Source organism: Chlamydotis macqueenii, chromosome 8 (genome assembly GCF_036417535.1).
Source record: "Chlamydotis macqueenii isolate bChlMac1 chromosome 8, bChlMac1.mat, whole genome shotgun sequence".
Classification (NCBI taxonomy): domain Eukaryota; kingdom Metazoa; phylum Chordata; class Aves; order Otidiformes; family Otididae; genus Chlamydotis; species Chlamydotis macqueenii.
In genome coordinates, this window is record NC_141563.1 from 21780557 (window position 1) to 21807981 (window position 27425).

The 27425-nt window shown below is 38.6% G+C and overlaps 1 protein-coding gene across 1 annotated transcript; it reads right to left on the reverse strand.

Moving 5' to 3' along the window:
• Positions 1 to 155: 155 nt before the first annotated feature.
• SH3GLB1 (SH3 domain containing GRB2 like, endophilin B1) lies at positions 156 to 27404 on the reverse strand. Its single transcript, XM_086753544.1, has 9 exons — positions 27244 to 27404; positions 22535 to 22676; positions 20436 to 20564; positions 18555 to 18688; positions 18071 to 18163; positions 9999 to 10088; positions 9388 to 9488; positions 1606 to 1837; positions 156 to 630 (listed from the first exon to the last, which is right to left on the reverse strand). The coding sequence occupies exons 1-9, from the start codon at positions 27313 to 27315 to the stop codon at positions 523 to 525; spliced, it is 1101 nt and encodes a 366-aa protein (XP_086609670.1). The 5' UTR covers positions 27316 to 27404; the 3' UTR covers positions 156 to 522.
• Positions 27405 to 27425: the final 21 nt, after the last annotated feature.

Below are 27425 nucleotides of genomic sequence, written 5' to 3' on the forward strand. Positions count from 1 at the left end.
AAGGTGATGAATGCACAAGTTACTCAGCAGATAGCCATACGTGCCTCAGAGCGCTGGAACTCCACAAGTGTCAGGAACAGAACCATAAAGACTTCTTCAAGGTTTATGTTTCACATTTGGTTTTAGTTATTCAAATAACATGCCTTACACCTGTATCAGTTCACAATAAGTTTATTTTATGTGAAGAAAAGCTTTGCCATTAATGAAAAATTTCAGTAGAAAACAGTACCTCCTGCTTTCAATCTAGATTACTCAAAAGTAGAAGCTTGTATTAGTGAAAACTCCAGTAGAAACTAATCCGTAGGAAACATGTTCTTGGCACATGAAGTAAAAGCTTTAAACACATTAAGTTTGAATAGAGTATTTACCATGCAACCATGCTGGCAGAAAAGCCAGTTTGTAATGGCTGGTATTTGTCCCTCAAGACAGTAACATGGAAGACACTTAAACCTGCTTACATAACGTTAATTATATATAAATATGGTGTTGTCATAATTGACAGTCTTTATTCAGGCCAATCATTTAGTTTAGCAGTTCTAAATAAGTAATAGGCACTTTGCCTTTCTGATTTCCCCTTTCACCCATCAGCCAGTCTGAATCCATGCCAGGGATACTGTACACTGTTACCACCTAGAAAACAAAAGCATATTATTATAATCTCCCCTTGCCTGGAAAAAAGTTACAGTCTGCCTTCATGTTATTTCCAAGGTCTTAGAATTGAGATTAAGCAAGTTAAATAGAGGATTTAATATGAGCATCCATGGAACATAACCTAGTGCTCATAAAAACTATTTCGCTGGTCCATGGAAAAGAAGTACATATAGTAGCATATTTTAAAGTCTCTTTTTAATTATTAAATTCTACTAATTACTGGTTTTTTTTCTATTTTTTTTTTAATCTAGAAATCTTGTATATCGCCATCAGCTTTAACAGGCAATCTAAAAGAAAGTTCATTGGATGCTCAAATGCATGATTGAAAGACATAGTGTTGATGTGCTACATCTTAACAGAAAATCTTAGGCCACAGCTTCTAAGTCACTGCCTAGATAAGAAAAAAGTCAAATAGAAATATTTAAGCAACACATATTTAGAAAAACAAAAAGTCTGAAAACTTTCTTGTGGATGCTCTTCTTCAGGGTTAAGCTACAGTCACATTACGAGGTGGAACTCTGTTCCAGCATCCTGCCTCATTGTGTATCTCCTCCTGCTTTGTCCAGACTCTCTGACTTAAGAGTGCAATAGACTTGGAACAGGAATAAACACAGCACAACTACCACCATCAAAACAAGAAGTGATTTTATTTTCATACTCTTCCCAAATTGCAACATTTAATGTTTGAAAGACCAATTGTATTGATAACAATGCTAAAGGTGTGGTAAAAAGAAGAGAGCAGACTTGCGTCTTGATTGTCTAGCAAATGTTCTTGCAAGCCTAGCTGGTGGAATGTTAACTCTCATTAGAGAATATTAGGGTATACAGGTACAGGACAACGCTCCAAGAGTTTACTCAACTACACAGATATCTTGATGTAGCACATCTTAACTGTCTAGTCCCAGGCATACTGATTTTACTTTTAAATGATCAAGGTACACAGAAAACTCTTACCTCATCTGCAAGTAGTGATAATTCACTGCTGTTTGCAGCATCATAATCATAGAGAACTCTAGCTTTCCTGCTGCCACTTGATGACTTCAGTTCACTGATGCCTGAAGTAACTATTGAATTGCTTACTGAAGGCAACGAAGCAGAGGCGGAGGCCAAAACTGAGGGAGTAGAAACACTCTGCACAGGAGTTGAGGAAGACTGATTATTGTTAGAGAGGAAAGTTGACGGAAAGCTGTGGGAGAAAACAAAATGAAAAGAGTTCTCAGTGAACCAGTTCCACGTGGGGAGTTACACCTGCCTCCATACCTAAATTAGCATTCTTGCTTTTATCAGCTACAGAATAAACACCATTAGACAGCAGTAACAGAATAGCACTGATATTTGTATAAACCTAAATAAATATATTTCTTCCTAACCTGTAGTATAAACCAAACCCACAGATTTTAAAAGAAATACTGCTACCTAAAAAAAACCAAAATTGATAACTGCCTCTTAAAATAAAAAAAAAGCAAAACCACGAAAGCACTGTTGGTCAGACTTAATTCAGACTGTAGTTTAATAAACATTTCTTTTGATAGGTCTGCCAATAAAAGTAGCCTTCACCTCCTCCTGCTCATTTCTCAAGTATATAGCTACACAAAAGATTGTGCTGGTGAACCAGATCAGGGAGATATAATGCAGATTAAAAACACAGCCTCCTTCTGAAAGAAGAAAAAAACTCACAACTATTTTTGTAATCTGAAATCTAAATCAGTTCATTGATTCAGCTAACTGCATGCTGTAAAACAAAAATATTTGTTACACTAAAGATGAACTTATATCGACTTAAGCCCCTCCTTTCTAGGTCAGGCTGCTGCTCGTTCTGTGCCAGCTGTAGTGCTTGCCAGACCCTTCCATGAAGCCAATTCAACTAATTACCCTGCCTGGAAAAAAAAAAAGGTAAAAAAAAAAAGTGTATAATCTTCTACTAAACTAATGAGCTCAATCACAAAAAACAGTGATGAGAGCCAGAGCAGACACAACAGAAAGGACACAACAACGTGGCTGGAAAGTGGAAGGAGCAGGGAGGACAGCAAAGCAGCAAGAGATGTCAGGGCAGCAGGACAGGGGGAATGGGACAGCACGGGGGGCAATGATGAGCTGTGAGATTGTTTCACGTCACTCTGCCTTCCATCCTGGAATGCAATTCCATGGCAGACTAAACTTATTTATTCAGCAGCTGATGTAGTCATTCCTTATCCCTTTGCTGCCTTGCTTTGTTCCAACACTCATCTGATTCTACTTTAAAAGCAGGTCCATGAAGGTTTTGGAAAGTGGCAGAGCTGATGCAGTGAAAAAGAGTCAGCAAGCAGGAGTCAGACTGAGTCCGGATGACGTGGAACTGCAGCCGCATTTCCTTCCATTCTTTTGCCCAGTCTACACATCAACTAGTCAATCAATTCCCACACATAACTTTCATCACCAGTCCTTCTACATAGTTGCTTTTCCATTAACATCTGGGATGTGGACATATTACCTTCCTGCCCCTTTTCTTTTTGCTTACTCTTTTGATATAATGAAAATCTATTCCTACTGTGTGTTTGAACCTATCAGAAAACAGTGTCATCTCATCCCTTCCCACTTGTGAAGTCCCCAGTTAAGTTCTTGAAGATGCAGTTCAGTCGCTACTTTAACCATACAGATCAGGATCAGTGTACTCGCACATCCATGTCTGCAGCATTACTGGTGCTCTTATAATCATAAGTGGAGCTGGTTTAGGGAGCTGATGCAGGTGAAAACTATATCTATCAATATAGTGACTAATTTTTTGATTGTATGGCCATGAATATAGGTGGAATTAAGGCAGCTCAAATCTTTATCAGCTGCAGCAGTACTGCATACAAGTTTACAGTCTCACACTACACTTAATCTGGTAAATTTACACTGCCACCAAACAGGGTGAACCCACTCCTCTGCCCCTTTATTGCACAAATGTTCATTCTCTGTCATTTGAGTCAGATCTAGTAATCTGTTGCTTTTGAGTTGATTCAACAATCTGACCTAACAAAAATCATCAAGAAGATTGCCAATTTCCCATTAGAACAGCTTGTTAAACATCTTCACCCTGCAGTCATGCAACTGTTAGTACTGCCTGAAGGAAAACAGCAAGAGTATATTGTGAAGAATAGAACTAGCCCCTTTACAGTTAGACAGAATTGCAAATAAAAAAAATGGGATAGACTTTCAGGAGGCTGTTGTGAGTTTCATTAGCAGTTAACTACCATCAAAAGGAGGAAGTCCCACTCCCCCCGTCCTCTGGCTTATCTTGACCTCATTTGATCATAAAGAGCTTGCTCAATTCGCCAAGAAGAGACAGCAACTTGTGCCAGTCATGGCTGGGATAGAGTTAATTTTCTTCAAGGTAGCTAGGACGGGGCTATGTTTGGGATCTGTGCTGAAAACAGGGTTGATAATACAAGGATGTCTTTGTCATTGCTGAGCAGTGCTTACATAGAATCAAGGCTTTTTCTGCTTCTCACCTCACCCCAACAGTGAGTAGGTTGGGGGTGCACAAGAAGTTTGGAGGGGAGACAGCTGACCCCCACTGACCAAAGGGATATTCCATACCATATGGCATCATGCTCAGCAATAAAAGCTGGGGGAAGAAGAAGGGGTGGGACTTTTGGAATTATGGCATTTTATCTTCCTAAGGTAACCATTAGGTGTGATGGAGCCCTGCTTTCCTGGAGAAGGCTGAACACCCGCCTGCCAATGGGAAGTAGTGAATGAATTCCTTATTTTGCTTTGCTTGTGCGTGTGGCTTTTGCTTTACCTATTAAAATGTCTTTATCTCAACCCACAGGTTTTCTCACTCTCACCCTTCAGATTCTTCCCACCATCCCACAGGAGAGGAATGAGCAAACAGCTGTGGGGTGCTTAGTTGCCAGCTGGGGTTAAACCACAACAGTCCTTTTTGGTGCCCAATGTGGGGCTCAAAGGGTTCAAGATCCCAGCAGGTTTGATTGGAATGTGCTAGATCAAATTTATAGCTGTTACTGCTATTTAGCTATTAATCAGCAAGCTCCTGAGCTTGCCCTGGGGCTGCTTGCCTTACTGTACAGTAGAGTCTAGTGCTCATCAGTGGCTGCTTTCTGCTTTTGCTGCTTGCCATATTGCTTATCATCTTACTCTGCTGTGCCTCGATGTTTCTGATAACAACGGAGATGCGCCTGGGCTGGCAGATGGTCAGAGCGTCGCTGCTGTTTCTGTGCTGCCGTACTGGACAGGCTGGAATGCCAGTGTGAACTCGATTCAAAGGGACTGTGACCTGTGGATAAGGACATGTGGGAGCAGGACACCTCTGAAGCATCCGTGGCCATGGATGAGTCCACACCAGACCAGGTACACCTTGAAGCATCTGTGGTCATGGTTATGTCTGTGCCACAGCAGGTATACCTCTGAAGGGACTGTGGCCCAAGGATATGCCCACATTGGAGAAGGTACACCTTGAAGCATCTGTGGCTGTGCATGAGGTCACACTGGAGCATCTCAAAGCACACGGCCACAGATAAGGCTCCACTCGGAGCAGGTACAGCTCTGAAGGGCTGCAGTCAGTGGATAAGTCCAAGTCAGAGCAGGTGCAAGGGGAGGAGTTGATTGCAACGTTAAGCCCTATTATCTGGTCCGAAGGGGCCAGAGCTGAAGATTACAATGGAAATACCTTTAAATTTTTGTAAGCCATGATTTGTTATAGGAATTACTATAGCAAGAACCACCTGAAACAATGGAGGACAAGCCTTACAAGGAGCAGTGCAAGTACAGCAGTGACCTAACCTGAGCTGGCTTTGGTGCCCAGTAACTCCATGCAACACACCACTGCTCCTGTCCTGAGTAACCAGCACAACAAATGGAGCCCAAAGTCATGGACTAAATTAACTCCATGAATGTTTTGTGGACATTTTACAGGGGTGGTCCATAGACTAGGGGAATGACATCTGTGTATTATATAAAAGGATGGGAAGGGGAGTGGTGGGGTTAATGAGAATGTATTGGATAGCGTGGGACCTGAGCATGACGTAAATGGCATGGAATAAGGGGTGAAGAATGTGCTAGCCATGGCTGGGATAGAGTTAATTTAGTTTATAAGAGAGTAGCTCGTATGGGGCTATGTTTGGGATCTGTGCTGAAAACAGGGTTGATAATACAAGGATGTCTTTGTCATTGCTGAGCAGTGCTTACATGGAATCAAGGCCTTTTCTGCTTCTCACCTCACCCTATCAGCAAGTAGGCTGGGGGTGCACAACAAGTTTGGAGTCGGGGACAACTGACCTCAACTGACCAAAGGGATATTCCATACCATATGGCATCATGCTCAGCAGTAAAAGTTGGGGGAAGAAGAAGGGGTGGGACTTTCGGAATTATGGCCTTTTGTCTTCCCAAGTAACCATTACGCATGATGGAGCCCTGCTTTCCTGGAGATGGCTGAGCACCTGCCTGCCGATGGGACGTAGTGAATGAATTCCTTGTTTCGCTTTGCTTGTGCGTGAGGCTGTAGCTTTACCTATTAAAATGTCTTTATCGCAACCCACGAGTTCTCTGTTTTACTCTTCTGATTCTCTACTCCATCCCACCAGGAGGAGTGAGTGAGCAGCTGTGTGGTGCTTAGCTGCTGGCTGGGGTTAAATTACAACAAATTCCACAAAAAAAAAAAAAATTTCATTTGTCAGAGTAGTTTTTCAAACCAGTTCACCATGTTCCCTGAGCAAATCAAATGAGCAGAACAAAAGGAGGAAAAGCTAGACCCCACATTTTTGTAGGCATAACTCAGCTGTGCCTCATGATGTGTTTATTACTTGATTAGTTGGCATTCAAACAGAGGGATTTAATTTTAAATGACAAACAGCTGTTTTTCAATATGGCTAAATTACTGTTTAGTATACTGCTAAACCTGTTCTCTGTTAACAGAGTAATTACTTGTAAATCATTCTGCTCAGTTCAAAGGGCCACTGGTTTGTGCTGCCAGTGGAAAAGAAAGCCAAACCTTTATAACCACTCTGTCAATCAGTAAAGCATTAAGTCTCACTCTTTTTGCAAAGCCATCTGTAGCCACGTTACTGGAAAGCTTCAGCTATACAAAGGTTGTCTGGGATTTTTTATTTTCTTTTAATACTTGTGTAGCAGGAGTTTCACAGCTTAGGCTTGGCTGTCAGGGAAGCTAAGAAAATTCAGAGCAAAAGCATTTATCAGCAAGAAATAAAAGCAGCCAGAGTACTAGGATATTTGAAATAGATTTGTTTAGTTCATTCTTAGGAAAAAAAAAAAAAAAAAAAAAAAAAAAAGAAGAGATTGCTTTTAACTTGGGAAATTTGATTCTTTAAGCAGCCCCACAGGAGGGGCAGGCAGTAGAGGAATAGGCAGCTGATGCTGCCTAGAAGAGAGACATCCATAAAAACATGTATATTTATGTAGAGAGAACTGAGCACAAGTTTTTCCCCCACCTTCCCTACAGCTGACTCTGGAGAATACATCAGGAAAATCAGTAACCAGCTTTGGAACTTGAAGAGTCTCAATGTGCAATGGATTAGGGTTTATGCCCTAGAGTCTGACCCAGGTAAAACATAATACGCTTCTACTCTAAGAACCAGGTTTCTGTTTCAAGCAACAAACTACGCCACTTAAGAGACTGAGCACCTTTAGTTCACCAACAATCTCAAAACAAAAATAAGCCCCTCGCAGCTCTTGGTTTTCATATGAGAACTCGGCACAACGTCATTCTTAGATGTGTGACTAGAGCATGTGTAACTCAGCACTGTATAACCCTTGTTAGCCAACAGAGCACTGGCAAACAACCAAAATCTAGCTGAGCTGCCTAAGCTATTCTCTCAGTACTGTATCTGCCTATGCATAACATAGGAAGAGCACTACACATATTGTGCCCGTCTATTTAATGCAAGTGCTATGCACCATATGCCTGTAAATGGAGGAACTCTTCCAAAGCAAGGAGCACAACTTGAGACCCTGTTACAGTTCAGTGGGACTTCCTTGCACAAGGAAGGAAAGACACACTCAATATTTAATACTATCACTATTTAATCTAGCTAGTTCTGGCTAGGATAGAGTTAATTTTCACAGGAAGCTGGGAGGGGACACAGCTTGGATAGCTCACCAATTAGCCAACAGTTAGGATAGCTTACCCAAATTAGCCTATTATAAAACTATTCCACACCATGTGGTGTCATGCTTATTATATAAAGTGGGGATAGCACCGAGCGCATTTTAGTGTTTTTTGATCCACTGTGAGCTATTATAGTGTGAATCACATGCTTAGTATATCCTGTTATTGGTTCCCGCCCCGCCCGCTCGCTCCCCCTCCTCTTCCCTTGCTGCTCTGTTAAACTGTTTTTATCCCAACCCTCGAGTTTTGCCTTTTTCTCCAGATTCTCCTCCTCATCCAATTGGGAGTGGGACAGGGGGAGTGAACAAGTGGCTGCACAGTATTTTAGCTGCTGAGTGGGGCTAAACCACAACAGGCTGTTTGAGGCATTTAGGATTCTGCAAAGCTTCGATGCTTTTAGTCTTCTAGCAGTCATAATAATTTTATCAAAAATACTAATCAGATCATAGCCACATAAAGATAAATCCTTCTGTTTTCCTAAAAGCAGTATTTTCCTCAAATATACTTTTTGTATACTTGGTAGCATTTGCATAGAGTTTAAACAAAGACAGCTGTTCTGGACATGCTACATATCCTAAAGCAAGAACATATTTTAAAGAGAAAAATGTTCTTCCTTAGATTAAGGGTATTATGCTTAAAGCTTTCTATTTAGTAAATATACTAGGATAAGAGATTCTAAAAACAACCTCTCAAAGTAGTCATGTAAATATACTTCACTTAATTTCTAATCTAAGAGGCGCTTGTCTTTAATCCAGTGTTTATTTAGACTTTTGTTTTTACTTCCTTGTAATGAAAAACATAAACAGAGATACTTTAGAGAGACTGTTATTTAGAACTGACATTACAGTAAGCTTCTAAGTACAGATAATCTTTCAATGCATATGCTCATTTAAATAACATGGTCTGGTATAACCCTAAGAAAGGCTGATATGTGAAGAATTAGAATAGTGAAACTTTATGAAAAATAAGCATGTAGATTTCTACATCACAACCAATCACAAAAAGGATGATGAGCACAAACTAACATCAGACAGTTTCTTCTCTTACTTTAAAAATGTTAAACCCACAAAACAGTAAAACTAGAGAATCTTCCTCATTCCACTGCGAGTACTTTGGATTAATGATTATAGATATTATGAAGAACATTTCTCCCTAGATGTAATATCTATGCTGGCAATCCCTTTAATGTGGGAGAACGCAGTTTCATTGAAAATCAGGTAGCATCCTGTAGGCAAATTAAGAGGTAACAGGAATTTACGAGCAGTACAAAAACTTTTCCCACATTGCATAGCAGTTTTGCAGCATGAAGCACAAGACAACTGAATGATTACAAGTAAATGTCCAGAAATTCTGTTTTATGCCATTAAATGAGGTTACCACAGGCTCACCTTCCTCAGTTACAAAATACACCAAATCTCAGTAAATCAGCCCTCACAAGGCATTAGTGCCATGTGTAGGCTTAGGGACTGGGGTAATTACATATTAATTACCTGAGAACAGACATATTTCCTTTCAGTCCAGCATGCCTGTGTATTCATCACTGTTATATTGCTGTAAGTTTTCCTACTATTCATAAGCATGTAGGAAAAAATTGGGTTTTTTTTCTGAAGCTTTTACAGTGTTCCTACCTTCCAAGTTGTTTCTGGAGATCCAACATATACTGGTAACATTGTGCATAATAGGTCATCTGAGCTTCAACAAAATCATTCAGACAGCGAAGATGATGTGCCTATAACACAGGAAAGAACTGGAGCTTTTAGTCTGTAGAAGTACTACACTGCATTAGAAAGACTGGTCTCCTCACAGGGTGCTAACACTGATATGGCCACATACGGATTTATGCCACATAAGCACAGTACCTGGATTTACAAGGTACCTGGGATAAAAACGTCGCAAAAATGAACACTTGAGAACAAAACAATAGGTGCTGTACAAGCATCATGCCATTTTAGCACTTCTTTGTGGTTTCAATATTCAGTTCATCTGATGAATGTGAAGCTGAGTTTAAAGAATAAAAATGAAAGCTCCTGCATCCTCAAGGTTAACGGGAAACTAAAGTTAAATTCAGTGGATACAGCTAATTTAGCAGGTACTAAGAAGTTAAAAAAAACCCACAGTTTGATATTTCAATGCACTAGAGTGAAACCTCATAGCCCTAAGTTCCCAAGTAGCTTACTATAGCTAATTTTAGAAAGTGCCCCGGATTTTTACTTTCCCCCTCCACCCCTTCGGTACTCACATGTGTGCTGCTGATTCCTTCCAGCAGAAGTCTGGTAATCTCTGCTTGACGGTCAAATTCACTCTGAGTGATTCGTACTTCCTGTTCAGACTAAAAGTAAGGATGCACATTAAGTATTTGTACAATGCACTCTGTTACACCTTCTGACTGCAACAGTTCTATTTTACCCAGAGATTTTTCATGAAAATGCATTAATCACATTTGAAACATGCTTTTTCTTTGCAGATCTTCACTAGGCCAAAAGAATAATTGCATTTTGAGTTCAGCGATGTTGAGGCCCTGTATATTCAACATGCAGCTTTATTATCAGACACCTACCACACAGAGACAATGCAAGCAAAATGAAGGCATTTTTCTGCCAGCAGTATTACTCCACCTTTTCCCATAACAAACTAAGCATTCATTGGCATAACAGCGTCTGCACCAGGGGTTCTGCCAGCACAGCAGTGGTAGCCAAGGACAATGTAATTTTTTTCCATGCTTCAAGTTAACAGGGCTCTTGCCAATTTAGGGTAAACCTCACATTATTTTTGTCAGGTAACTGCATAGCAATCATCCATAAATAAGTCTTTGACAGTAAGTTTTAACAGGCTATTTCATAAATTAATGTTTATAATGGCCACCAAGCTAGTAAAACTATTCCTGGAGCTTGGAATTGATGTGTCTTTAAAAATAAATAAATCCAAACTATAGCAAGTGTTTTAACTTAGATTTGAGCAAATTTGTATTAAAATTATTGAGTGTGAGTTTCATACTTAAATTAATTCCAATTAAATTTATCCCTTGTTACATATTGTTATTAACAACTTTTAAATAAGTTAACAATGTTACAGCAGTTTTAAAGGATTTCATCTCACACAAGCCAAAACTACTTTAGAGTACTTTGGTGATCAAAAACACACAAAGACATACAAATATGTGTTGTAATATCTAAGATTTACTGGGATATCCAAGATCTAAGATTTAGAGTTCCAAGACAGACTGTTCTCAGCCTGGAATCTGGATTACCTTGCCTTGATGCTTATACGCATTTAGTAGCTTGCTTCTAAAAACAAACCCAGAGGCAAAAATCTACATTAAGTCAAAGATGCAGCAGTTGCTCTTCTCAAGAAAACAGAGTAGGGAAATACATTTTCAGGAAACTTAATGAGGAGGTACTGACAAAACACTGGTTTCAAAAGGATTTGGTGTGTTTGCAAATATTCTACTCTTGCATTCCACTAACATTATTCAATATGCAAAGTGGCATGGAAGGATCTTAGTCTCAGAAGCGAGCACAGAAGAAAGATGCAGTTACCCAAGAAATGTTTTTCATCTGAAGTCACTGCAGCTAGGAAGGCTTACACATTAATTAAACACAGTGAGGAAGCAGCTATAGAGTACTGTGTGTTTCTTACTTGAAACTGAGATAGCAGTGTATGTATCAAGTTACAAACTAATTAGGTATTCAAAGTTTGTTGAGGCAAGAATCTTTGCTTGGAATTTTCCTGTTAATCTTTGTATTAATATCAGTGAAATCCATCTGGCAGTCCCTGAGAGAAACATAAGAACAAACAGGGGAAAAAACCCAAATCTGATAGACAAGAGGGGAAGAAAAGCATTCAATTCTGTGTCAGCAACATCTTCATTTCCTTTAAAAAAATCCAACAGAACCACAGGTAAACCATTTATCTGGAGATAAGTGGTCTAGTCTCTTGCTTCTCTGAAGTCAGGACTTGCTAATGTGTTTCCTTCTTCCTGACAGGTAAGTAAATACATGAAAACAGGAACTTACAAGAAGCAGAAATATCTATCAGCATTTGTTTCAACAATCTTTTAGCAAATCAACTACTTTCTGTAAGAAAAGCCAAAGCAAGTAATGTGATAATATGTATTAAACTAGCCAGTGCAGAGTGACTTCAAATACACAGCTTCACAAACGCCTAACGTACTGATTTTGTAGAGATTTACATGAACTGTTTAATCTGTTTGCCCATCCCTATTTTCAGTACTACTAGGTGAACACTACCAGAACAGTGTATGTATTCTACACCTCGTGGTAAAAGTAACCTGATCATCTTTGTTTCTGAACAGAATGAAGAGCTCAAAATATAAGCCTAAATTTTCCAGTGACCCCCACCTGCAGTCATATTTTTAGAACAATTAGAAGGCCTCACTGGGTATTGGTGATGAAGATCCCTCAAAATGGTACCTGTTCCCGGCTTCATATTCTGAACTTGAGTTTCTGAATATGAAAACTTAGCTCAGACTCTTCCCAAATTTCACAATATATGACCTCTCAGAAAAACTATGCAATCCTGGAGCTAAGAGATAACACACAGTCATAAGAACATAGGAAATAAAATCACCTTCCTAATGTTGTTTTATTAGAGATGCTATTAGTAAAACAGTCGATAATGGACACGAACTCATGCTACTCAATATATCTAGGCCTCCTTGTCTCCTTTGTAGTAAAAGAAAGATAAGATCTCCTCTTGATTCTCAAAACAAGTCTAACTTCAATGTGCTGAACACATGCTAAAGCCTCTGGTCTTTCCATGTGACTACACCAGACACCTCAGAAGACTTCTAACAAAATTCCTATGTTTATGAAGTGCATAACAGGGGTACCTACCCCATGTGTTTTACAGTACAGTATTTAATATCCTCTAATTCCACACTTCGGAAGGGAAGTTAAACTGAAAGAAAGTTTGTTATTGACACCATGCAGATCTTTTGTTCCAAATAAAAAAAAAAAACCCACCCTGTGATTGATCTACAGATTACTGGACAGTCCAAAATTCCTGTTGGGAAGCTTCTCAGATTTAAATTGAAGACATCTATGAATCTCTTCCTCAACTTTCAAACATGGAAGGACAGATTGCCTTTAGAAATCTAAATTTCTGTTCCTTCAGCAGAATGTGTGTTGCAGTTTTTTCTTAATAATATCTGATTTTTATATGCTTAATAAAGAAACATTGAATTACATAATTTATTGCAAGATTTAAAGTATTCAGTCTCCTTTATGCTATCATTAAGCACTTTGTGTTATTCCTTTTTATTTCCAAGACACAATCTGTTAGCTTTCACTAACCTTAAAGTTGCTTGTTATCACCTCTGAAAAGCCAATAGTTTTATGCATCATTGTCTTACAGTTCCAAGACTAGTTTTTATTCCAGCGGTACTGCTCCCCTGCCATATTTTTCCCAAAACTGTACTAAGTACTCCAGCACAGAGGTTTGCTGCTTCCAAATTGTTATTTTACTTAAAATAGTAAAATAATTCTCAAACCAGGATTGAAGTTGACCTAACCCTCCTTTCACAGCTCAGTCTCTAAACTCCTCCTTCCTTCCAAACTCTCACCTTACATTCTACACATATACTCCTGTTTGCATCATAACTCACAGAAGTTTGGAATAGAAAAAGCCTTCATTTGTTTTCTCTCAAAACCCCCAAGATTTCACCCAAAGCTCTATATCCCAGCTTGTGACAGCAACTCCCTATACCTCCCACAGCTGCCTATCTAGTCCCCCTTTAAAAACTGTACTTCAAAGCCCTTGTCCTCCAGCTACCCCTACTTTGTATTGCTGTCCTTAATTTCTATTTCCCTTCCTTCACAGGAATCCCCTAAGAAATTCAATCTTAACTGGTAGCACAACTTCTCACAGCCTGTTCCCAGTACTGCTTTGTCTGAGTCTGAGAACAGCCCTGCTCGTGCCACTAGAGCAACTATTGCATAGCACTCCATTAGCTTCCCTGAGTTTGTCCCTGTGAAAGGATGGCACGACAAGAGAAGGCAGCAGACCCCATCCCAAGGCTAATGCTGTATTTATGATCCAGCCTTCAGCCATGCGCAGATGTGCCCGAGTTTCTTGCATTCACTTCTGCTTTTTCAGTTACTGTTACATATTCCGGGTAAAAGTTGAAGATCAGTGCTTTTCAGGACAGTTTAGGTTACTAGACCCCAACCTTTCTGAAAATTTTCAAATAAGCTCACTCTTAAGACGTCATTTTTAACAGGATGCCATACCAGTAAATTTTGAGAGAGAAGTCCTGTAGTTCTTTTTCTATTGTATCTTGTCACATGAGAATCATATGGTACTAAGTGACAGTTAGCCAGAAGCAGCTTACTACAAAACAATCCTCAGGCATTGTTTCGCCACTGGAGTTTGAAAGACCCTAGAGGGAACCAGTGTATTCTGATGCAATCCATCAGGCTGCCAGCATTAGACTGAAATCAACAACAAGCAATATCCTTTATTACATTAGACCAGCACAAGTTATGGTTTCAGAATTCTGCAATTTCTAAATTGTTTACTTACTTTTGTCACTTCCTCAGCCCATATCTAGTCAGCATTAAGAGTGAAGGGAAGAAAATAAAAATATACAAACTTAGAGATTGGTTGTACTTTCATACAGGATGCAACCATACTTTGGCTTTTAACCACTTTCCTGTCCTCAGAATTTCACAGGGATTTGAGGAGTACTATATATAATGTCAGTCACTTGCCCAAAGCCCTTCATATACAATGAAACTACAACCAGTACAGGTAGCACTACATCTGTGAAGTAAGTTAGATACTGAAGAGTATATGACTTGTAAAACTCACATGTTAAAAGAATCTATTTAAAACAGGCTTTACAACATAAGACATAACTACTTAGAAAATGACATGAATCAGACAAACTAAGTTACGTTATGGAGGAATTTAAGTTCTGTTAATGTGTTAAAATATTGAAAAACTATTCTCATTTTAACACTACATTAAGTAAAGACTGAAACAGACAAATGAATGATTTCTCTTGCTAATTCCATTACTGGTTTCCTATTTCATAAGCATTTTTATTGAAATTAAATCTAATTTAAAATGGTAGAGAGATATCTTAAGCTGAGTATTAAAGTAGCAGCAAGTAGTACAGCAACATCATAGAACTGCAAGGAATTTACTCTAGAAGTTAATTACTTCACTTGCTGTTCCAATTCCCTTTTGCAATGCAGTTCTTTAACCTTCATTTTCAGCAGTTGTAAGATGATGACACAATCAGGACTTTGGTAGGAAGAAATGTGCATAAAGGTTGCAGAAACAAGCTGTAACAAACAAGTTTATCCACTCTTTTATCTGATCACAACTGAGAAAACTAGAACACTAATTGAGAGGATACCCACTATGCTGTGCAGATTCAATACCCAAACCAGGACATGCCAAAACAGCACAGTTTATGTTGTACATAATCAATGAACTCCTTCCTTTTCAATTTTTTAGAATTATGGTGCTAAAATCAGCTGTTCTGATGAGTCTTTGCAACAAATGTAGGATGTACTGCACTTTAAGTCAAGCCATTAATTTACATGACATTATGCAGTTTCAGTTATTTGTAAAACACTGCTTTAAGGCAATAAGTAATTTCTGCATATTCCTGGCTATTTCACATAATTCACCCCTACTCATATTAAATAAAGTAGGAAAATGAAATAATTCCTTTCCCTCCAACGGGTGAAATTAATTTCAGAAGTGATTAAAAAAAATCAACTCCTTTGCATCCTAAGTTTACACTCATAAACTCACAGAAATTAGAATATAATACTGTATATCAGAATATTTCTGATAAAAACAACATCTAATGCTGTATTAACATAAGTGTATTTAGTATACTATACCAATCCAGTCTGGAATGGAAAACATCTGAAACAAGACCAAATTAGCTGGATAGCAAGAGGAAACATTTGATAGGAAAACAAATGAACACAGGAGGCCAACAAACCTTTAGCCATTTTACATGCAGCAAGTTGAGCACGTAAGAGACATTTACCATAATGTTATTCTCTTCAGGCTGAGAGGTGTTTAGTTGCTTAAATGTATAGATAAAGACAAAAGCAAGTTACAACACTGTGAATGTAGCAGGTGAACAGATTACTCGCACAAAGCACTGCAAGTTTAAGCTAAGCAAGACTATGAACTGAATGTAGATAATAGAAAATCTTAGCTAGAAATCTAAACAGTTTTATCTCAGCTACTTCAGTTGTACAGTAAGCATGGAAGAATGTAATTTCATATTTTTTTTTAACAAGGGAAACAAATAATAAAATATAGATGCAATTTATGACTTTGGCCTGTCAAATAAAGTAGTGAAACATTGAACTTTGCATAATAACTCAATACACTTTGCTAACCTATTAGTTCAGCACTGTTTCTCAGATACCTTCCTTCATAAATAAGTGAGCCACCAGAAGATGAATTGTTTGCATCATACCTATATCCAGGTTAGTTCTCATTTCTATAGTGCAGAGGATAAAGTAAAGCTGTAGTTTTTTCATTTCTCTGGGTATTCTATAATCCAATACTACTTAAATATGTACACTGCTGTTAAAATATAATTAAAATTGAAATATTGGCAAGGTAGTGAAATAACAAGCATAGAGTTTCATGCTCTACCAGCACTAAATTATTTGCGAATAAAACTGCATTACTTGCTACATTAACATTTAAGACTGGTGAAGTAGTAGGAGCAGCAACTGGCAATAATTTTGTCCAGACACCAACCTCTGGTTGATTATAACGATGATGGAATTAAAACCCAAGTATAGAGCCTTTCTTTTAATACTGAGCTCAAGGGAAAAAATGTCCTTATGGTCTTTCTATTGCTTTAGAAAGGTATACATTTTTTTCTGGAAACTTAACTCTGAACAAATCCAAGCAAAGGAAGAGTTTACTATCCATTGCTTCTCTAGCCATTGCGTCCAAATTCCACTACTAACTGAAACTCTGCTCTGCACTCCATTGTTAGTCTTACATGTTAAGAAAGCTGGACAAGTAGAGAAGTAACTTTTTTGCATAAAATTTACATAATATAAGGGGAAATGCATGCATGGACTCAAGAAATAAAGACAATTTAAATACACTGGGAGAGCGTGCACGCCGTGGAGGATTGAGACACAGAAGCAGAATTGTCAGGTAGAAATGTTTTTTTTTCAGAAAGATCACCATCCCAAAGATGCAAAGTGCTCAGCTCAGTCTCAGAGATGACACTTCTGAGATCTTTCAGGACAGTGATCCTTTCAGAAAAGCCAGCAAAATCTGGCAGTCCTGCTTCTACCTCTTCATCATGTACGCTGTCCCAGTATATTTAAATTGTCTGTTCCTTCTGCATCTGTGTGCATGACCCCTACAGTGTTAACCCCCATGGGAAAAATTGCTTCGCTATCCATTGTTAATGGCTGCACTTTTAGGAATGCAGTCAAGAAATAGCCATGAAAATACTATACGCATACTCTGTTGAAATTGCATACATTCAGTTATGTGTTCGTTTATTTAGATGTATTTTAAGAGTTTGAAAAGCAAAAGCTTTTTAGTTTATAGTAATTTTAATCTCCTTGAATAAGCATTTCTTGAGGGAATAAGAATGGTTAAGAAACGTGACTTTAAGAGTCTCATCCTGTTTGGTGATGGTAAGTAGCAAATGATACAGAAGGAGTAAACTACAAACATTTTTGATACAGAGAAGTTAAGCCTAGATAGGTTCATCAGTTGGAAGTAATTATATATATGCTTCAACACTTGCAGCGATGCAAATGCCAAAACTTGACCTCTGAATGATTTGTATTTACAGCCATCTTGGCAGACTGTAGCAAGTCATTTTTGTCAGTATATGCTCATCTAGTTTAGAACAAGAGGAGAATATTTACTTGGGCCAAGCAAGTTCAACTTGATGGAATATCTAAAAATTGATCAGCAATTAGCTTTTGTTTTCTTGTGCTCCGCTGGGACATTTCTTACAAAGTACCTAAAAGAACAGTGAGGGTAAAAAGCTATGACTGGAAACATAATCAAGCAGTTGAGTTTATAAATACGTATCAATAAATTGATACACTGGAACAAGTTGCCCAGAGAGGTGGCAGATGCCCCATCCCTGGAAACATCCAAGGCCAGGCTGGATGAGGCTCTGAGCAACCCAATCAGGTTGGAGATGTCCCTGATCCTTGCAGGGGGGTTGGACTAGATGACCTTTAAAGTCCCTTCCAACCCTAACCATTCTGTGATTCTATAAATTTGAAAGTTATGGATAAATTAAAAGAAAAAAAAAAATCTACTTACTGCAGCTCGAGCTTCTGCAACTTTTGCCTTCTTTAGTCTGGTTTTTGCTGCATCCAAATCTAGTCTTTTGTTTTGTAATAGTTTACGTTCTTTCTGAAAATGAGTTTGGTTAGTTTGTGAGAACAGGTACACATACTCAAAAGCAAAAGCCTGTCTACTTGGAATTTTTTTTTTTCATGAAGTATCACTTACAAAAAGATTCTTGAGTTGAACAGAGTCAGAATTATATTCTAATTATTAGCATGCAGTTTGTGCTCAAGATACATACTTTTACTAGAACAATAGTTACAAAAAGCAAGTTTGCAGAATTATTTGGATTTTACTTAGTCAAAAAGCAGGAAAACACATCAAAGGCACAAATTCTACCTGATTTTTTCTAAGTTAGATAATTGTGCATTATTGGTTTCCTCAAACTACTACTTCATTTTGAAGATTTACAGTTACAATTGTTGTAAAATGCTGAAGAATGTACAATTCAACTTACAGTAATAGTTTTGTAATCTCCTTCAATAAAGTTTCTTAGGGGAGTGAGAAAGTTAATAGCAGAAGTCTGAATTAGTTCTCTGTCTGCTGTTCCAATTCGCTTTTGTGTTTCTCCACATTTAATGAGTGCATTTCCTGCAAAGGAAAAAAAAAAAAAAAAAGTTAGTTTCATAGTGATTCACGTAGGTGGTTAACAAAACAAGTTTCTACACGCAGGAAACTTTAGGGCAGCAGTTTGCAAGATAATCCAATGCCATCACAAGGGCTTCCAAAAGAAACTGGAATCAGCCACCAAAAAAAAAAACCAAAAAAAACCCAAAACAAACAAACAAAAAAAAACCAAAACACACCCCAAAACCCCAAACAAACCCCACACAACAAAAAAAACCCAGCCACCCAAACCAAACAAACCATGCCACCAAACCAACCATCTTTACTAATAACAATCACAAGTCAAGGTAAGATTTCAATGAGAACATACACAGCATTGTAGAAGTAGCACTAACTATGGCAACTCCATTATGAACGCATATTCTAGAACTGGATATCATATCTATTTATTTTAGTTCTCCTCTCATACCACATTTTTGCTTAGTCAGGAGTAGTTGGTAGTAAGGAAAAAAAGCTCACTTTACTACTGGAAAATAATACGCTTTTCCCCATCAACTCCAACTTCTAAATATGCATTTGTACGTTAACTGAGCAGTACTTTGAATTTGGTTGCAAGTTAGGTATTGAAACTGAAGTTAGCGTATCAAAAAATACAGTCATGTTTCAGCTGAGTTAGAAAAGACACTAAGTTTTCAGAGAACTAAAATATTTTGTGATACCACATGAAAGCTAACCGTGTATCTATCTTTAAGCTAATAGTTTGTTACTTGCCTGCATTCTAAAAAATTCTGCAAGTTAAGGGACAGTATGCCTGTAAGAACAACTCTATACGATGTTAAAAAGCAACACTTGAGGCTGATGATCAGAAGGAAGGCCACAGAAAACAACATAAAGCCATGTGGAAGTAAGAGGAACAAAGCCTGCCATTATTGATTTTGTATCCCTAAGTCTTCTATAAAACTTTTTTTTAAGTGCACTTTCCTTCTTTTGAAAAGGAATCACACTATTTCCACATATAAAGAACTTACTCTTCCCAGAACAAAAGTTTTCCCCCACTGCAATTTTGAAGAAAGCAACTAAAGAGAGCTAACTATAAGACTCTGATTGTAGACTGTATTATACAGACACTTATGCATTTCAGGTGCTTAATCTGTTAATCTGCTAAATCTGTTATCAGCAACTTTAAGAGTTGTAGAACACATTAGAATTAGACTTCATGATTAATGCCAGTGTAAAAACATTAGATATAACACCTCCAACTCTCCTATCACAGGTATATAAATTTGCTGGAGAAGGAAGAAAATTCAGATTATGTTCTACACGCTCCTTCTTAGTAAAATAATATATATTAAGAAAAGCAAGAATACTGTAAAGTTAGAGGCAGCTTTCTAAAGATGTTAATTTCAAATAACATTTCCACTCCACACCACAAACAAAATGCAAAAATGTTGTCAGGTGTGCAAATGTGTTCCTTTAATGAGAAAACTAAATACTGGAATTATTCGTTGTGCTAAGAAAATTATCCATCCAGAAAGACAGTTATCATTCCAAAAGCAGGTACTATTTCTAGATTTGGCTAGAAATCCCATCATCGATCTCCTAATGCTCAACATTATACAGCCAGTCATCTCAGACTGATACAAAAATCATTGAATTGTTTCATCTAGAGGAAGAGCAGAAATATCATTTTACACTGTTAAGAAAAACTAGATCTGTGCATTTCCCCCCCTTCGTTTCTGCAACACAAGACATATCTTATGCTTCTGCTTACCATAGGCTGTTCCTGGGCCAAATTCATTCCCAGCATCAATCATATATTGGCCTAATAACTCCGGATTATTCATGCGACTTGGTGCTTTGCGGTCCAGCTTCTCATAGACAAATTCTTCTATTCTTGCATCTAAAAAAAAAAAAAAAAAAAAACAAAACCATTTATTTGAAATAATTACTGCCATTCAAAACAGAAGTTAGAAATAGAAACAACAACAAAAAAACAAAAGAATTTCCAAATCCAGACATTAAACTCAATATTAAGTGAACAATGTTAAGCTAAGATACTGTTCTTGGAAACTGACTGTATCCCATGTTCGTCATGCTACGTTCAAGTGTTTCCTAGAGCCGTTTGTGAAAGTGAAATGGCCTACCCTCCCCTTCTATGAGCATATTTATACATATTTTCAAAATTTTGTCCAGAAGTCTTCACTGTAATAGAACAATAGAACACTTCTGCTTAACAAAACCAGTCTTTTTTTTTCCCCATCCAGGAAAAAAAATTGTGAAAATTGTTCACTAGAATTAGCAGTGTAGGAATTAAGTTCAACAACTTAAAAATACCTAAAGGTACAACTAAAAATGTGATTGAAAGTTGTTTTTTCTCCCTCAGTCAGGGTTGCTTCATTAACAACAACCAAAAGAAGCTCTACAGGATGTGACAGTCCTCCCAAGCAGGCTGCCAACCAGCTGAAGTTACATTCACAGACGAAGACCACTGCTTAGCGCTGAGTATTTTTAGCCATCAGAAAACGGATTGGTCAGCATAACTGAGCTACTACCATACACTGTCCTACTGAAACTTCCTCACGCAGTTCTACCAACCTACAGCTAGTGATTCAATACTCTACAATTACAAGCTTCTGAAAAAGTCAATACAGATTGCTAATACTGAATTAAATGAACAAAACAACTATTTCCTCTGTCCTAGATAAAAGTACTAATTTAAGCTGGAATATTCTGTAAATTCTGTTGCATCCTTCCCACAGGATTAGTTGTTTTGGGTTTTATGTCTGTTTCTTTAAATAGTGCTTTTATGCAACTAAAGGATGCAACAGAATTCCAAAATAATACTTCAAAGATCAGCATGATAAAGAATTTTTCTGTTTGGCATTAGAGAAGCACTGTCAGTGTATGATCTACCTGTACTAATAAATCCTAACTCAGTATGTCACTACAGGAATAACATTTATGTTTTCAGTGTAGAGATATGAGCAATATTATAATTTTATCATCTGAGAGAACCTAAAGGAGGTTTACTTTTTTTTCTGGTAATAATAGTTTGTCCAGTGACTAGAGACCAAGTCTTGAAATCTATTTATACACTAAGCAAATTCCAGAAGCTGCCAACTCTAGTACAACTGCCACAAACAGCACAGATAACTGTAGGATTTGAGTCTGAACCCAATATCCTCAACATTATTACTCACATCACCAATTTCAGAAACAAAATTAACACAGCAAGACACTATATTTCTTCTACCTAAGTTTTTTTTTTTCCTGTTATTGTTACATTAAGAGACCCACCAGTAATGAAAGCATATTTGAAACTTTATTGTATTGTCTAAGTATGGTGTATAAAATGCTGGCAAATGATAAAGACTCAGCATCTGGAGAAAAATCAATCTTTGGTAAACAAATTGTTAAAGATAGACATTTCAGTTCACCTTGCCTGCTTCAAGTTGAACTGTATCATGTAGACAGTTTAAAGTAATGAAATAGTGATGAAATTTCTTGAGCCGCTCCAGAGTTCCTCCAGCTACCTAAGACTTCTGGAATTAGAGTGGGAAATTCAATTAAACAGGAAACAACTCAAAAAACAGTCTACCCGAGACTGACCAGAATATGGAACCAATGCCATAGTTTAAAGAGGTCTGTTTAAAGTTTCTGCCATTTGAAGGGTTAAGGAAGTACCAGCAACTGGTACAGTGTCTCTGATTCTGAGTAGCTCTTCAAAATGTGTTTTCTCCCAACTCCAGCTTTCACATTTTAAAACGGCTATATTTAGTCATAGCTTATGGAACACCTATTGCAGTAAACATTTACCTTGGCTAATCTACTAATTCAAAATTTACAAACAAATCCTGAAGGGCTACTTACTTGGATTTGGCTGCAATAATACTTCTGTTTGTTTCATTATTTTTTCTGTCCACAATTTAGTGCATTCTGCTTTGCTAAGAAGGTTCTCCAGGTGAGCATCCAGTTCTGTCTTCTCTGCTTGACCAAGCTTCTCTTCCGTGAACTATGAGTTAGTCAGACAAGTTGAAAATACTCAGTTAGTTAACAGAAATCATTTCCTAGGACAAATTTAAGATAGTAACTATTCACTCATATTAATTGCAGATCATGTTTTTAAAGATATAATCACTAACTAGTCATCAATAAAAATCTAAAGGTAAATTTGAAAGTTGTGAAGTTCAACAACACACCCTTACAATCAGGAAAAAAAGGGACAGGAGGGTGTTAATCAGACCAATCTGAGGTAGGTAATTTACAACATTATGAAGAAATCCTCTGCTCTACTTGGTACTGAGAGTTCTCACTAGAAGCACTTTGGCCAATTTTGCAAAGTGTGCTTTGAAACATGAGCTAAAAGGAAAGGGAGTTCAGAGGTAACAAAGACAATTAAAAGATTACTTCAATCTTGTATATTTTTGTAATTAAGTTTGTTCCTTCTCCCACAGTAAAACCTGAAGACACAACAGATTCTCATTGTAGCTACCTTTAATGGGTTAAAAAAAATGTTGTCCTGTCCACAGCAAACATGACAAAAAGTAGTGAGTTTAAACTTCAGCATGAAGATTTAAATTAGAATTAGACATTAGAGAAAGCTTTTAATGACAAGGATTAAAAAAAAAAAAAAAAAATACACTTCCCTGGGAAGTTGTGGAATATATACCTTTGGAGGTGGGGGGTGCTTTGTTTTTTAGAATAGGACAAACAATACTTGATATAACTGTTTAGATATATCCTATTATGCCTTACAGAAACAGTAAGATGACCTCTGCTGTTCTGTTCCAAGATGTGTTTTCAGTGACAATGAAATACAATGTAACTCCATTTAAGTAAATAAATCAATCAGACAATTCATTTCACTTGATATTAAATTCATGCCAACACTTATTAATCCACAAGCAGTTTACACTTCAATCCCCATTCTCTGGGAGAGGGGGAAGCCACGTGTTTCACATCAGGGAAACAAGCAAGCAAGCAAAACCGGAACCGAGGGTTTTGCCTGCCTCTCTTCAGAGCAGTAGTTCCTCATGACGATGATGATCTCATCACTTGACAGCCTGTTCAGTCAGGCATTTTCAGAAGAACCTGGCTTATGATTAAATCCCTAACAAGCTCACCAATTAAGAACCTAACAGGACTGGAAGCATTTTGACTGTCAAACTTCATTCTTAACAAGTTATTTGGTGAGATATTTAAACAATGGCTATATGAAACAAGAGGACAATACAAGTAAATTGCATTTTTCAAGTTTGTTTTGATTTCCATCACATTTAGAATAAAACCAACTTTGATACCATGCACATCTAAGGTCTAGATAAATGCTGCAGCATTTGCAGTTCTACGTGAAAGCAAACTGCCCTTGTGAGAAACTTCAGTTGCAGTACAGGGAAGAATGGAATTTATTTATGGATGTATTAGCACTGTTTAAAAGGCTCTTTAATAAGATCTTGGGTACTGTAAGTTGTTCTCAAAAATTTTGTGCAGATTCATTGTACTACAATATAAATGGGTCTGAAACTATTTTTACCAATTACAGAGAAGAACATTTGTATATAAAATGGGCTTTCCTACTAATACTACCATAAATCATCTCAGCAGCGCGAAGATTGCTCAGTGAAGATTGCAATGTTAGATTTCACATGAACACTGAAAGAAAAAACTTAATTTTAGCAATACTGAGCAGCGTGGTAAACAGTAGTTTGATAGAAGTATGGTTTCCAGCATCAATATAATGCAACGATGCTGCCACTTTGATTTCCCATCTCTGTTACCCTGAAATCCGAATTTGAATTGGTCTTTCTGTTTCATGTCCTTTTTCAGACATTATTCCATCCCTTAAGGATAAGGGTAAAAAAAAAGAAAAGTGATGCTGTGAATCAAGAGTTTTTCTTCTGCTTAGAAAAACTGTTCCAAGATAGGCTAATACTAATGATTTTCTACTTTGATCAGAGCTCAAAGTTTAAGCTTTAATGAAAAGGAAAACAAAAACATGTCATACAGAGATACTTAATGTAAGCACTTGCTTGAACAAATCATATCAGTAAGCCATCTAATCCATCCATCCATCTTTATTAAACTCAAAATACATACACAAGTTGTCTGAATGTGACCAGCTCATGCAGAAGGAAGTGGTACTGTTTTGTATACAACTGAGTTATCACAGCCCAATTGACATTTTAAGTCTACATTGCAAAATTACTAGAAGGACAGATTACATTAAAATAAGCCTCTAACTTCAGGTAAAAATCATGAACAAGTGTTTCTGCTACCAGAGAGTAAGAACCTAGCTCATTCCCAATCCCTACACAAGCAGCCTTTCAATTACAGAGCCTGGCAAGAGAGAGGACTCACATTCCTATTACTACACTCTACGGCATTACTTATTTCACCTCAAATACCACTAACTTGCTACTTTGTTCCACAAATTGCAACTACTGCAAGCCTGACTGAGAACAACTCCTTCAAAGCATTTTCTGCCTGCTAGAAGGAAGGGTAGGCTTTGGATGAAGATGGCCAGTATATTTGATTTTTCTGTAGATCACCAACTAGAATATGGCAGTGTGAACACAGTCTAATCTTGTCCACAGAAGGAACAGGATTTCTTGAATATGCATATCAGGCAGTTGCGGGTAGAACAGCTCCAAGCCCCTTGCAACAGAAAGTATGATAAGCCTGTGAAACACTAACAAGACATTCACCATCCTGTAAGCTGAAATAGAAATTCTGTTTTCCTACACATCATTTTATGCTGCTGAACTGCTTCATAGGTTTGGGGATTTTTTTTTTTTTTGTATGCTTGTTTCCAATATCCCAAAGCAACTAGTGTCAGATCATACCATGTAATCCAGCGACGCCTGAACATAAGGGTTTAATTCAATAGACAGGACTGTAATTTTTACTGTAGGACACAAAATCTACAACCAGATGATGTTAAAAAAAAAATTTAAAAAAATCACAAAATTATTACCCCTTAATACTACTTGCAGGCCCTACATAGCAACTTAAAAAAAACAGGGGAAGCAACAGTAGCACACAGAACATGAGTCACTCAGATTATAAGAACATGTTAGGGCTTTCCTTCTCCCCCTCAATGGCTTCATTAAGCTTCCTGTTTTAGGAGAAAGTGGCAGCTGGTACAGTAAAATTATTATTTCCACATTCCCATTGAAATCTAGTTTAGATTAAGCAAATAACTAATGTAGCTATTCAGATGTAAACCAAAATGCAGACAGAGCATAGTGGAGTAAACCACAGTACACATCCCCTTTAAACCATGAGAGACTGCAAAAACTTATATTAGATTTAATGTATTAAGCTGATTTAAATGTAAAAAGTCAAGATAAAAGAGATGAAATCACAAGGTCCCATCACAGGATCTTATAATAACGGGTAAATTGCATCTCCTTTTTTCCCTTGTCCAGCAAGAAAAGGGAAAGGGGTGGAGGCTGAAAAGGAAGAGATGGTCTGGGAAACACGTAGACCTGGAAGAAGGGGAGGGGGGGTGTGCAGGGGAGTCGAAAAAGCATGGAAAGATCTCTATCACAAAGAGAAGCCACAACGACTGCTTTAAGTTCCTTTAAATTCGAGTAACAATGTTTTCTGACGAGTTTGCATTTTCAGAGCTCTGCTGTGCTGCTGGTCATTGGTTCTGCTTGAATATTGAGATTTAGGGCAATACATCAGACCGATCGGACCAGAAAACAACTTTAATCACCTTCCAAACCTGACCGTGACCCAGCGAGAACTCATGAGAAACCGAAGTGGATTACTATGCACTGCTCGGATGTCCACCTCCCGACAGGAAATCTGTTCAGGTTTGATTATATAAAGAAAGGGGATTACAGCTCAAGACAACAGCTAAGGAACAAAAGCCATTTCTAGTGCCCTTAGCGTGAAGAAAGGGGAAGACCGATTCAGAAACAATGGGCTATCAAAAAAGCTTACAAACGATACCAAAGCTCAAAGAAAACTAGAAGGCCTACACAGACAGATGCTTTCACGTGTCACATCAGAGCTCGAATTGCACTGACCAGACAGCAGGATACATTTTTGCCAGCCATTAAACCACCAGCTTGTGTCAGGCGAGACACACCTTTGCCTTCCAGGCACTAACTGCGACCGTATCTCCTGGCAGCTGATGAGCGCTCAGCTCGCCCCCTCCAGCCCCGGCGCCCTCTCCCCTCTTTGCCTGTCCTGACCTTGGGCTGCCTCGGCCTCCCCCCGCGGCCAGCTGTTTTGCGGACAGCCTGGACGAAATCCCCGGGCCCCGCCGACCCCAGGGACGGCCGGGTACCCGCGGGGGCAGGAGCCGGCTTGAGAAGGAGCCACCTCCCAGCAGCACTCCGCCGCCCGCCCAGGCCGGAGCTGCGGACTCACCCCTCGCCAGCGCGGCCGGGCCTGGCGCTGCCTCGGAGCTGGAAGCCCGCGGCGGGCCGAGCCGCCAGCCGGGCCCAGGGCGGAGCCGAGCTCCCCGGCCAACGCCCCGCGCCGGGCCCGGCGGCGGCCCCGCGGAGCCAGCCCGCGGCCTCGCCCACCTCCCTCAGCTGGGGCCGCGGCGGCGAAATGCACGGTACCTGCACGGCGCGGCTCAGGAAGGTGCCCGCGTCAGCCGCCAGCTTCTTCACATTGAAGTCCATGATGTTCATCTTCGGCGGGGGAGAGGGCGCTGACTCAGCGCGGGCACCGGCGGCGGCGGCAGCCGCTCGGGCCCGTCCCTGTGGGGAGCCGCCGGGGGGCGGTACCAGGCCCGGCCCGG

Excerpts from the sequence above, each read along its gene's own strand:
- SH3GLB1 (XM_086753544.1), bottom strand. The coding sequence starts at position 27,315 with ATGAACATCATGGACTTCAATGTGAAGAAGCTGGCGGCTGACGCGGGC. Across the intron at positions 18,689-20,435 it reads TGGCCCAGGAACAGCCTATG|GAAATGCACTCATTAAATGT; the intron begins GTAAGCAGAAGC and ends TTTCCTTTGCAG. Across the intron at positions 10,089-18,070 it reads TTGCAGAAGCTCGAGCTGCA|TCTGAACAGGAAGTACGAAT; the intron begins GTAAGTAGATTT and ends CCTTACTTTTAG.